This window comes from Narcine bancroftii, chromosome 5 (assembly GCF_036971445.1).
Source record: "Narcine bancroftii isolate sNarBan1 chromosome 5, sNarBan1.hap1, whole genome shotgun sequence".
Lineage (NCBI taxonomy): Eukaryota > Metazoa > Chordata > Chondrichthyes > Torpediniformes > Narcinidae > Narcine > Narcine bancroftii.
This window is the reverse complement of record NC_091473.1, coordinates 170,028,363-170,041,018: the sequence shown is the minus strand read 5'-3', so window position 1 is coordinate 170,041,018 and position 12,656 is coordinate 170,028,363. Positions and strand designations below refer to the sequence as shown.

Sequence of the window (12,656 nt, the reverse complement as noted above, 5' to 3'; positions counted from 1 at the left end):
AAAGTACACTGTTTGACCTGCTGAGTTTCTCCAGCATTGTGTTTTCACTGTCTTTTAAATATTTTAATTGTGCCCACCTTTACCTGTTCCTCTGAGACTTGTTCTGTGTACGCACCACCTTCTGTGTGGGAAAGGTTGCCCCTCAGCTCCTTTTTAAATCTTTCCCCCTTCACCTTCAGTTTTGTTTTAATTTCAATCTAGTTTTAGACTCCCATACCATGGGGGGATTAAAAAAAAAACCTGATTTTTCATCTTCTCTACATCTGTTATGATCTTGATACCTCTATAAGATCCCTTAAGCCTTTTACTCTCCTCAGGAAAAAAGTTCTAGCCTATCCAGCCTCAAGCCCACCAGTCCTGGCTGAAACCAAGTTAAGCTGTTTTGTATCTGTACGTCCTTTTAATAGCAAGACAACCAGAATTGCACGTGGTATTCCAAATGTGGCTTACCAATATCCTGTACCACTGTGATATGAAGTCCCAATTACTGTACTTTGTCTGTGCCTTGAACAATGAAGGCGAGCATGCCAACAAGTCTTATTGTGTCACAGCTGTGAAAATATAAAACAACGATATGTTAACATTTTTTCCTTTAATTTAGGGGCACTTTCATACTTTATAAAGATGGTGAAGTAGATCAACCAGTTATTCGTGATCGAGTTTGGTACAACAGTGATTACAACTTTGACAATGTCCTTTCAGCGATGATGGCATTGTTTACAGTGTCAACCTTTGAAGGCTGGCCAGCGTAAGCATATACAGTATTTCTATTTTTGACAACAAATAATATTGTAAATTGACATTAAATTCATACCTTAAATTAATTTTTGGAATTGTATTTGGCTAAGCAATGATTTTACATTGTACCATTTCTGTTGTTCAAGAAATGGTTCATTGCTATGTACAATGCCCTTCATAATGTTTGGGACAAAGACACTTTTTCACTTTATTTTCCCCTGTACTCCACAGTTTTAAATTGTGATTAAAGTGCACATTCCAGATTTTATTCAAGGTTATTTGTTTACATTTTGGTTTGAGCGTGTAGAAATTACAGCACTTTTAAAGGAGAAAAAGTCTTTGTCCCAAACTTTATGGAGAGCACTAGAAGTGAAATCCATTGGTGTGAAACAGAAAAGAATCTCGTTTTTCTCCAGTCAGATCAGATCCTTAAATTTTGATTTATATGTTTACTTGTCAAGCCTTGACTATTTTGCACCTACCTTAAACTCATTTTGTAAATATATCTTTAACTCTGTGAAATAGAATGTAAAGAACATCTCTGAAAGGTAAACATGCAAATATTTAAACTCTCCAGAAAACAACTGCTTTGGTTGCTCTATGCAGTCAGATTATAAAGAAAATAAAAAAGACTTGCATTTACATGAATAAATAAGCACTTTAGCCACTGTACTTGCCTGGCTTGGAGATTTATATCAATTTTGCCTTTCATTAATAGCGCTATTTTTTGTTGAATAAATTATCTATTTGTTGGCATTAAACACAAAAAATGCTGAAAATATTCAACAGACCAGTCAGGGAAATGCAATTAATATTATAAATCAATGCTACATCGTCAGGCCTTTACACCACCTTCAGGCAGATCAGCTGTAGATACCAATTCTCTGCCACCTTTCCTTAGCTAGTTTCAAGCCCATCCATTCATGCAGTTTCTCCATCATTTCAAATATTCTTTTTGTTGTCTCCACTAATCCTCTCTCTCTGCAGCTTAAAAATTGTTGTTTTTAAACTGCCTGATTTTCTGATAAAAGGAAAAACAATTACTCCCTTTATAGAGGCCAGCTGAGTATGCCCAGCAGTTTTATACTTGAATTTTGTTAATTAGAGTGCAATTACTTGCTTGTCTGACTCAGTATTAAAATGCATTTCTCTAATGTGAGAAACAAGTTCGGTGGGTCTGAGAAGCAATGAGTCTGACCACAAATTGATTGTGACAAAAGATTTTTTATTTGCCTGCAGTGGAAAGTCACATCAAGGATCTCACACACACACACACACACACACACACACACACACACACACACACACACACTCTCTCTCTCTCTCACACACTTTCTCTCACACATGCAATGCATTTGTATTGGATGCAACAGTACTGGCAATCGCTAAACTCTGCAATCTATATCTTCTTCTTTGGCTTGGCTTCGCGGACGAAGATTTATGGAGGGGTAAATGTCCACGTCAGCTGCAGGCTATATATATATCCGAAAGACACAATCACAGCACCTGCCACCCCTCAACAAGGTGCAAGTATGGCACCTCAATGAGTTAGAAAGAAGGAAGTTACAGTGATAGATTCTCAGGTGTACACCACAATAAGCCCCCAACCCTTTAGTGGGCTACACCTTGTAATTGACTCTCAACTGTCATCTGGGCTGTGACCTGGAGTTGAGTTTGGGTTCATCCTCAGGGGAAAAGAGACGGAGCTACTCTATGCGCTGGGCTTTATACCCCCAGCCAGCTGGTGGGGACCGGCTCAGGTATATCAAAAATATGCTTCAGGTACCAGTCCCTTGCTTTTTGAATTTTAGTCATCGGCTCTCTAGTATGATTGGCCAGTTGATTGATATTCTACAATTTATCAGAAATGTAGGTATAGCACTTCTTACTAACTATAGCACAGGTGTCACCCTTGCTGTAAGCAGAGAGGGACTCTGTCTGGACTGCCATCAGTCCTGTTGCTACTCAAGTAAGAGCATCATCCATATGTTGGAGTGCCATAGCTGTTTCGTTGACCAGCATCTCCAGCACACTGGTCATGCTCATTACTTCCCTGACAGCTGGGCAATGCCAGAATAGGGGAAAGCGATTATCCAGAACCTTTCCACCTCAGTGGTTTCCCTTTTGTCCCAGTGTATACAGGATGCTGGGTGCCCAACCCAGATCATTGAGGCAGTGAAGGTAAGGCATGATGTACCCCAGAAAGCAGCAGCATCCATGCCATCCCATGGGGAGCCAGGGATAGCAATGGTGACAGCATATCCAGTGTGTACCGTTTATTGTCTGGGGAGCTCCCACCTTCACTGTAATGTTTGGCTGTGGACACTGACATACCTGGGTAACTTGGCTGTTCACACTTGCTGAGCTGTGCCAACTGGTTGGACAATTGCTGGTTATTCTGTTTGCACCAGCATTCTGTAGCCCTGTTCACCATTTGGGGAATGAATGAGAGTCAGGACTCTGGAATTGGCCAAATTGTCGGGTAGGAAAAGCCATCCCTTAAAATACCCACCCCAGAAGGAGGGGTCACTGGAAGAAAAATTATGGACAGTGTGGGGAAAGGTTAGCCATGCATCACCACCTCCCCCTCCACCCTTCCCCAAAAGAACCCCAAAGTTCACAGAGCTGGAAAATTTGCTTAGACAATCCTTTTCATTCTTGTTGAATGGGATTAGTGCAAGTGGGAGTCTCTCCGTGTCATGCACAGGATTTCACATGCAGATCCAGAAGTCTGATCAGTTGGTTGTGCTTGCATACTCATAACCCACCTGGAGGAAGGTGGTATAGGGTTGACCAATCCTGACCAACACAGCCAATGTTATTGCAAGCATCCATGGTGTTATCATCCTGTGGGGGGTGAAAGTAAACTCTCTCTCTCTCTTTGGGTTAGTGAGTGTGTATGCAAGCAATGCCCGTTTTTCCCAGTAACACATCCCATCATGTATCTCCTGGACTGTGCTTTAATGTCATCCCCTTTCTTGGAGGACTCTGTGGCTCTTGCACCTATACCCTTCCGGAGTCTCCAGTGGCATCAATTTCCACACCTTCTGACTACTGTGAATCAGAATCTGCCAGGTGGCAAGAGAATGGCATTGGTCAGGAGTTCAAGTGGTCTATTGCCTGTTGCTGCGCACTGAGCCACCCCTGCAGGGTGTGGGTGGGAGTCAATGAATGGATTTTCTGCTTTAACAGACTATTCATACACTCTATCAGACCTTATGGCTGCGGGTGATGGGGAATATGTGGCAGCCACAAGATCCCAGAATCCGTGAGCCAATTCTAAACCCTTGCACCAATGAAGTGGGAGACTTGATCAAACTGCACCTTCCGCGGCACCCTGTATTGTAACCCCTTGATAGTGTTCTGATCGATACAGTCGCAAGACACTGCACCAGGACTCCCAATTAGGTATCTTCCATTGTAAGGACTATTTTTATTGGTGTGGGGCAGCCTGATGTAGTCAATCTGCCATATCTGGCCTGCTCCCATGCCTCTATGGGCCACCCCCAGGGTTTGACCAGCTGGCAGGTTTGGCAGTTAGCATTCACCATTTTGGTCTGGTCATTAGTGTAACCCATTGGCCCTCTGCCCATTGGCATGTCCCATCTATTCCCAGGTGCCCACTCTTGCGGTGTGCTCAGGCCGCCAGAATCAGTTTGTGATAGGTGGGGTCCTGCAGTGCATATCTGTGCAGCTCAGTCAGCGACTGCATTGTGGGTAGCCTCCTCAGTGTCCCAGAAAGTGTGGGTATTCACATGGTGGACTGTGATCATCTTGAGCTGTTCTTCCCCTGAGATAAATTCCCAATGGGGGTACCCTCAGAATGGGCGACTGTGAATCTTCCACCCCATCTCATGTCACAGCGGGATTCACACCACCATACAATTCGCCACAGCCCAGGGGTCTGCATAAATGTGGACAGGTCTGATGGCTTCCCTGAGAGTCAGAGCTACAGCTGCTAGCTGACTGGATCTCCTACTTCTTCTTGCGTGATGGTCTTGCCTGTGCTGGAGTGAAAGTGCTGTAGCTTTCCAGTTCTGTTTATTGCTCTTCCAGCAACTGGAGCCATAAGTGAACCATGCCTGCCCCTGCTCTTCAGAGGTCAGCTTGTTATGATTTACCCCATGTTCCAGGGAAGGATGCATGGTGGGGATTTCAGGATCAGGGTCACTGCTGTCAGATAGGCACATGACTTTTTTGTGGAGAGGGCTCACCCCTTCTGGTCCTGCCTTAGCGCAATCCATGATGCACCATTTCCATTTGACAATGGAAGAGCATTGGGCATGGTCCTTTTTATGGGTGGCTTCGGTGGGTTTTACCCAGTGCATTATGGGCAGGTGAGGCCAGAGTATGACTGGCTCAGTGGCAAATGGTGCTCAGTTGCATGTCGATAGCTGCTGCTCAAAAGAGGTGTAATGGGCGGCAACCTTGGAGAAGGTCCTGGTCCAGAAACCAAAGGGACTCGGCGGCCTCGCGACGCTTGCTGGAGGATCCACTCTGCTACCATGTTCCATGTTGGTTGCTCAGACCTGCAGTTCAAATGGCATACGACCTTGCTCAGACCTGCAGCTGAAATGGCATACAACCATGCCATGGTGGTAGCATTAGGCCTTGTTCTTTTACTTGTTTGGCCATCTCTAATGCTGTCTGCTGTTCAGGACTTCACTGAAATGTGACCTTTTTATTGTGAGACACTGTACAAGGGTTGTAGCATCAAGGTCAAGTGGGGTATGTGCCCCTCCACATCGTTTCTCTGTTTGTGGTGTAGACCATCGTACCAAGAATTTTATTATTTGCAGTGGCTGGGATGGCCCTCTGTTCTGAGAACCATTGGATCCCCATTTGACTTGGGCCCTGCACTTTGTTGGGATTGACGGCCCAACCTCACACCTGCAGGGGATGGTTAATGATCCAAGGCTTGTGCCATTGCCTCCTCAGGTGGGCATTGTTGATGTAATAGGTGATGGACACATCGGAGTTAAATTTGATATTTTGTAAGTACCTGGCTATCAACCTGTGACTGTGAATGTAGCCTTGAGGTAGATGGAAAAAGTGAATTGGCGACTGTCCCAGGTGAAGGCAAACTAGTCCTGTGACTCAGGGCTAAGGGGGATGGAAAAGAAAGCATTTGCCAAATCCTCCATGGCATACCAGCGCTTCGCTGCCTGTCTCCCTAAACCTTTGACCAGCATTACTACATCGAGGATTGTTGCAGTGAGGGGGCAGTGGCATGTTTGTTCAGTTGGCAGTAATAGGAACATAGGAAGTAGGAACAGGAGTAGGCCAAAAATGGCTCATCGAGCCTGCTCCGCCATTCAATACGATCATGGCTGATCTAATTTATGATCTAACTCCTCCTACCTGCCTTCTCCCCTTAATCCCCTAATTCCTCTATCATGTAAAAATTTATCTAACCGAATTTTAAATATGTTTAATGAGGCAGCCTCAACCACTTACCTGGTTAGAGAATTCCAAACATTCACTACTCTCTGGGAAAAACTATTTTTCCTCATCTCTGTCCTAAATCTACTCCCCCGAATCTTGAGACTGTGTCCTCTCGTTTTAGTTTCCCCGGCCAGCTCAAAAAACCTTCCTACATCTATTCTATCCATACCCTTCATAATCCTATATGTTTCTATAAGATCTCCTCTCATTCTTCTGAACTCGAGCGAATACAATCCTAGATGATTTAATCTTTCATCGTAAGTCAACCCCTTCATCCCAGGGATCAACCTAGTAAACCTAGTAATCGATGGTCGTGCACCATGTGCCATTCTTTTTATGCTTGGGCCACACCAGGCTGTTGTTTGGTGACAGGGCAGAACGTATGCCCCTCCCACAGGAAAGCAACCATGATCACTCCAATTTCTTTGCTGTCCCTGGGCATTTGATATTGGTGAATGTTAACTATGTTGGAGGGGAATCAGGACCACTATCAGTTGGCACGTGGCTGGGCTGATCAGCGTGGTGCCACCCAGAAATGAATCTGCCTGTTGATTTGCACGGTCAACCATGAGTACGTTCATCCCAAGGATGTACTCTGTGGATGCTGTGACCGGGACAGATACTGCTTGAGGCAGCTCAGTGCTGATGGTTACTCAGAGGGTAATGTCCCTAGCGGGAATGGTGGATCCCCTTAGTTCCTCGATAGTGACCTGTGGGCCCTGCCATGCAGCAGGTTTACTGGGAATAGTGTGTTCAGACCCATTGTTTGCTAGTGCCATCCATCTCTGAAAGTGCTCCTTTCCCCAATGCACTGCAACAGGAACATAGAGGCTCAGGTCTCCTGGTCAGGAATGAGTGGCTGAGTAAACTTGCCGGGCGCCCTGGCCACTCCTTTATGGTAGCGGAGCAGAAAGTTGCCATCCTGAGGTTACTGCAGCCATGCTACTTCCTCCCGCAGAACTTTGATTTCTGATAACACTGGGACTGGGTCAGAGTTGGGGAAGTGCCGAAGGTAAGTAACCTGAGTACACTACTTTGGGAGAAGAGGTTCCCTTCTGGTTTCTCTCCACGATGCTCTTTCCAGAGGACGAACGTGGAGATCCAATTAATCTGGTTGCAATGCACCCCACTTGCAGTAGTGCCATATACAGTCTTCTGCGGCTCAAGCCTCTTCTGGCTTTACTTTGGCCTCGCAGATCTGTGTAGGTCCCCCACTCCACAAAGTCAGTGTTGAGGAGGCAGATCATCTCTCTCTCACCGTCCTCCCAGCCCTTAGACTTGAAAGGGACAGGACCACCCCTCTGAGGCTGACGGAGACTGTGGCCACCAGGCGTTTAATTAAAACAGGGGTAACAGTAGTGGGGAATACTCCTCATTGAGGCCGGTGACCAGAACTCATTCCCTGACAGCCCTTGTTCCTCACAAAATTAATATTGTACGTTTGATATTTTGACAAAGCTATGCGTTCTCTTGGTTAAAGAGATTAATAACATCATGATCTTTCACTGTTTTTCAGACTCTTATACAAAGCAATAGACTCAAATGGTGAAAATATTGGTCCGATCTACAACAATCGTGTGGAGATTTCTATATTCTTCATTATCTACATTATTATCATTGCTTTCTTCATGATGAACATCTTTGTAGGTTTTGTGATCGTCACATTCCAGGAGCAGGGAGAACTCGAATATAAAAACTGTGAATTGGACAAAAATCAGGTTAGAAAATGCATTAAAAATTCTGTATTAACATCCCTGCTAGACTGGCAACACAGTGGCACAGGACACAAGATCATCCAATCATTATAGCACATGTACTGACTGCCGTGAAAGTGGATCTTGGGTCCAATTTTATTGATGGTGTAAAATAATTTCTAATTTGTTTAATGTACAGTGCTTATCTGATATTGAGTTGTTTAGCTCAAGATGAATGTGTTCTTAGAATTTCATGCATATGACGTTTGAACACAGAATTGTAATCACGTAACACCTGTTTATACAACATCAATCCTGTGGCGTTCAGCTATAGTCATCGTGATTAAGAATGTTATCTCCCTCTAAATGACTATCTTGACTTGTGATTTGCCTGTTTTGAAATTTATGGGGTCACTTTATCTTGGCAAAGAAGCATTCCAGAACAAACCAAATGTGCAAACTTTAATGTTCTCTCAAGTGACGAGAAGCAGAGTTTGGGGGATTGAACCTCAATCCCATATAAAAGGATTAGCAATCCGATGACCCCACAAACTATTCTCACCAAAAACACATTTCCTTGTAGTACAGACGTAATGCTGAATGGTTCAGACTGCCAGGTACCTTGGATACTTTTCTCTCTATAAAACCAACATGAGTGATTTTCAAAATGCATTGGTAGTATATACTACCAACTGTGCAATTCAATGCATTGTTTTGTATTGGCGGGATACGCTGAAGTCATGAGCAGTAGGAAGGAAGTACCAGACCACCTTCCCCTTTGAAGTAGAATTACGATTTTTAAAAATAGTGTTGGAAAATGGAGTTGAGGTAGAAGATCAGCAATGATCTTAATGAAGGGCCCTGAAGGATTAATGTACCAAGACCTTGAAAGTGAAGATAATATTTTTATTCAAGGTTCCTTTCATTACTCTTTAAGATGACTTTGAAAATATTTTTGGTTTTAATATTCTATAAACAGTTCATGACAGGAAACCTTTTTATCTCTGTAGCGTCAATGTGTAGAGTATGCTCTGAAGGCCAGACCACTTCGCAGATATATCCCAAAGAACCCTTACCAATATAAGTTTTGGTATGTGGTAAACTCAACTGGATTTGAATACATTATGTTTGCCCTCATCGTGTTGAATACACTGTGCTTGGCTGTACAGGTAAGAGCAACAAAAAACAATAACAGTCCTAGAATGAGAAGGTAGGATTGCTCATAGAAACTTTCATCACTTTTACAGCTTTTATACCCAATTACATAATTTTGAATTATACAGTAGCTATTTTGCATGCAACTAGCTCCCACATTATTTATACCAGATTGTCAACATTTACCTTTCAATTTCACATCTTCAATGTGTGGGAAGTTCAGGATTTCTGTATAAATGCAGCAGTCCAAAGTTGTTGGCTAAGCTCCATCCTCAGTTTCCACAAGAACTCTAATGGTGGAGCACAAATTTACTGGATTTCCATTGCAGTTAAGTTGGAGAATCTACCCTTGTTTTAATGTGGGACAACAGCAGCTAGCCCAGGAATTGAATGGAGACTGCAAGGGAGAAGGGTCATTCTTTTTAGGGAATTAATTTGCTTTCCTTTGATTGTTTACAAGCATGTGTCAATTTTTAAAAACATTTTTATTAATTATAATTATAAGCATTTTTCTTAATTCATTTAGAATAGTTTTTTTTCATATTTCTGGATATCATTATCTTTCATTCTTTTTCAGACTCCAATGCACATCATACACAGTAAAACCTCTGGTATCCAGCACCTTTGAGGATTAGTAGATCCCAGACAAGTGTATTTTCCATTTGCTTGAGATTTACTCTTACAATGCCTAACTAATACACCTGCATTAAGAATAAACAGTTTAAAAGACAAAAATACCATTCTAAATTTACACTGAACAAACTTTACTTGCATTAATATGAACTTTAAAGCATTTTACTCTTATTTTTAGTTACATTCTTGAAAACATTTAATCATTGCTGCATCTGCAGGTTCCTCCCCCTCCATGGAGCCACCTGAAAGACGAACTGTAAAATTATAGATAATTAACTCCCCCACCAAGTTTACAGATAAAGCTTCTGTCCATGGTGACTCTTACTTAGCAGGGATAAGTTGAGTCACTCCAACGGTGAGCAGCATCAACCAGCACTTCATCCAGGGCAACACCATTGCTGTTTCACACAACTTTATTCAAACAGCTGCTGCGAGTAAAACAGAACCAAGACATTCCACTGGCTGAATATTTACTCCCATCTTCACCAAAGGTTTATGTGTTACTTCAGAGACACTTACTGATAATTTTAAACTTATGTATTTTTACCTATTATTTTATTCTTATTTATTTTAATTTTTAAAATTTATATTTTTTGCCTGTTGCTTGAATTCCAAATACCAAGGATTTTACTGTATTTTCATATTTCTGTCTATCATTATCTTTCATCCTTTTTCATACAGAAGTATTCAAACTTCTTAACAGCTTTACAGCAAAGAAAACTTGTCAATAATTTTATCATTTGTCAAAGATACTTTTGTTTTTTTTAAATTATTTCAAGCCTAACTGCTTACCAGGACCCACTCCCCTGATCCGCTCTCACGACATGATGCCAAATTTCTAAAAATTAACAAAAAGCAACAAAAAAATTGAAAATGCTGGAAATCTGAAATTCATTATGGTGTACAGTTTATTCAAGAGAATTATTAGAATTGAAATTCATCTGGTCTCCTTTGTAACCTCAGAAACAGTGTTTCCCTGATGAAATATGCCAAAGGCAGCCAAAAATGTGACTGTGTGCTTTGTCTCAGAATGTTAGCTATGCAACTTGGCCATGGAGTTCAATCATCAGCCTGATCTATAGCTTTGTGGTGGTTTATGGGGGGTGGGGCAGGAGGGGGAAAGAATAGAAATTATTGTAGTCAGCAGTTGCTGCCAGTTGTGTGTTTAGATTCAGGAGGAGAACTCTTGGCACGTTTGACTATTTCAACGTTATTTAAAAATTATATTTAAGGATATAATTGTTGATAGTGAGCCAGAAAACCTTGACAGTATGGCTCCTGTCAAATGAATAAATTTAAAATAAAGTTATAAATGCATAAGGCTAAGTGTGTTTTATTCAGCTAGACAGGAGGCATGAAAATGCTGAGCATTGCAGGGTAGAACACATTGTACCTCCATCTATTGTAAAAGCAATCTTAAAATCAAAATTGAGCTCACTGCCAAAATTGTGAAACATATACTTTGTGATGATATTGCAACATTTTTTGTTTGTATTTAGCACTATGAGCAATCTCCATTTTTCAACTCCATAATGGATATCCTAAACATGATCTTCACTGCTGTGTTCACTGTAGAGATGGTTTTGAAACTCATAGCTTTCAAACCAATGGTAAGAATTTTTCCTCCTTTGAAGTGAAAGGGTAACAGACAAAACATCTCCATTTGCAGATAAACTGTAAATTTTTTTTAATGAAGCAGGTAACATAGAAGATTTTCATATTTTAAATCTTCAGCCTGTAAAGGGCGTGCTAGTCAGAGACTGACAGAAGAAACATTGGAATCAGGCATCTTGTTCACATTAAAGGCCAAATGTGAAACATATCAAACAAAGCTACTTGAAAATAACCCAATTTACAGTTTGTTTGCAAGTAGATTTATTAAGGTTCAGTTTTTCAGTCATTTGAAATGAAAAATTATGTATAATTCCTGTCCATGTTACTTTAATCTATTCATATAATTGTTTTGAATAATAATCTTTGGATAGATATATAATATAAACATTTGCAAATATAAAGGTAAAAGCTGCAGGAATAATAAGTTTTATGGACTCATTTTACGTTGGTTTTATCCGTAAATCTGTATTTCAGATTAAATTCAGATCAAATACATAGATATGCAGTTTTCGACTTGTATGAGAATGAATAAAATAGAAAGCAGCTTGGATTGACTACAAAAAAGTACTGTTCCCTGCCATTTAGGCTGAAAGGTTACTCCTGGACACAAAATGTCATTACGATTGCTGCCATTACTAGAATTTACTGTTGGGTTTTACAGTTGGATATATTAACCAGCCTTATCCACAGTATCCACAAGAAAAAAGAAAAGGAAATCATTGATTCATACAAAATGACAAAAATGAGTTTGAGCGTATGTCTAATTTTCTGATCCTCTTTAAGTATCAATATTACATAAAGTTGTGATGCAAGTACCTCAGGCATAGAATTTCCTCACATCAAAATCAAAACAGTGCAAGTTCTTATTTTTTAATCATGAACTTAACAATAAACTTACTGGTGCATTTAAATTTTCTGCACTAATATGATTACAACCACTGCTTAAGATTGACTACAGTTTTGCTATTGATCTGTAGAGAGGGGAGAAATTTAATAACAAAACAAACTGCAAAGTATAATGGTGGAGTTCAAATTAAATTCTCTTACTGCAGTTATATTCACTGGAATAAAGAAAATAGAAATTTATCTCTGCAGGTAGCAGAGGCAGCTGAACACCCAAACCTGAAAATCAAATCAGTGTGCATTATGAGGACAACATGGGAGCCAAAATCATTTGTTTTGTGGTGTCCTCTCCCTGCAAATAAAAGCTGCATACTTGAGTTATGCCTAAAACCTCAGTCACGATTGAAATGGCAATCAAAAAGCCAACCAGTTCAGGGCAGAGCCACAAGTTCAGGGAACAGCCACAAATACAATCAGTTCTCTCCTGTGGCTGGAATAGGGTAATAATGGAGAAGCACAGGCCAGCATTGGGGA

The 12,656-nt window shown here is 41.2% G+C and overlaps 1 protein-coding gene across 14 annotated transcripts in view; it reads left to right on the top strand.

The window, feature by feature from the left end:
• LOC138764176 (voltage-dependent L-type calcium channel subunit alpha-1D-like) overlaps positions 1–12,656 on the top strand; it is a 427,400-nt gene that overhangs the window by 252,772 nt on the left and 161,972 nt on the right. For all 14 annotated transcript variants that reach the window (XM_069939715.1, XM_069939725.1, XM_069939713.1 and 11 more), the window contains 4 exons: positions 602–748; positions 7,700–7,901; positions 8,888–9,046; positions 11,165–11,275. In XM_069939715.1, the coding sequence (XP_069795816.1) occupies positions 602–748; positions 7,700–7,901; positions 8,888–9,046; positions 11,165–11,275 (619 nt within the window). The remainder of the gene's footprint in view (positions 1–601; positions 749–7,699; positions 7,902–8,887; positions 9,047–11,164; positions 11,276–12,656) is intronic.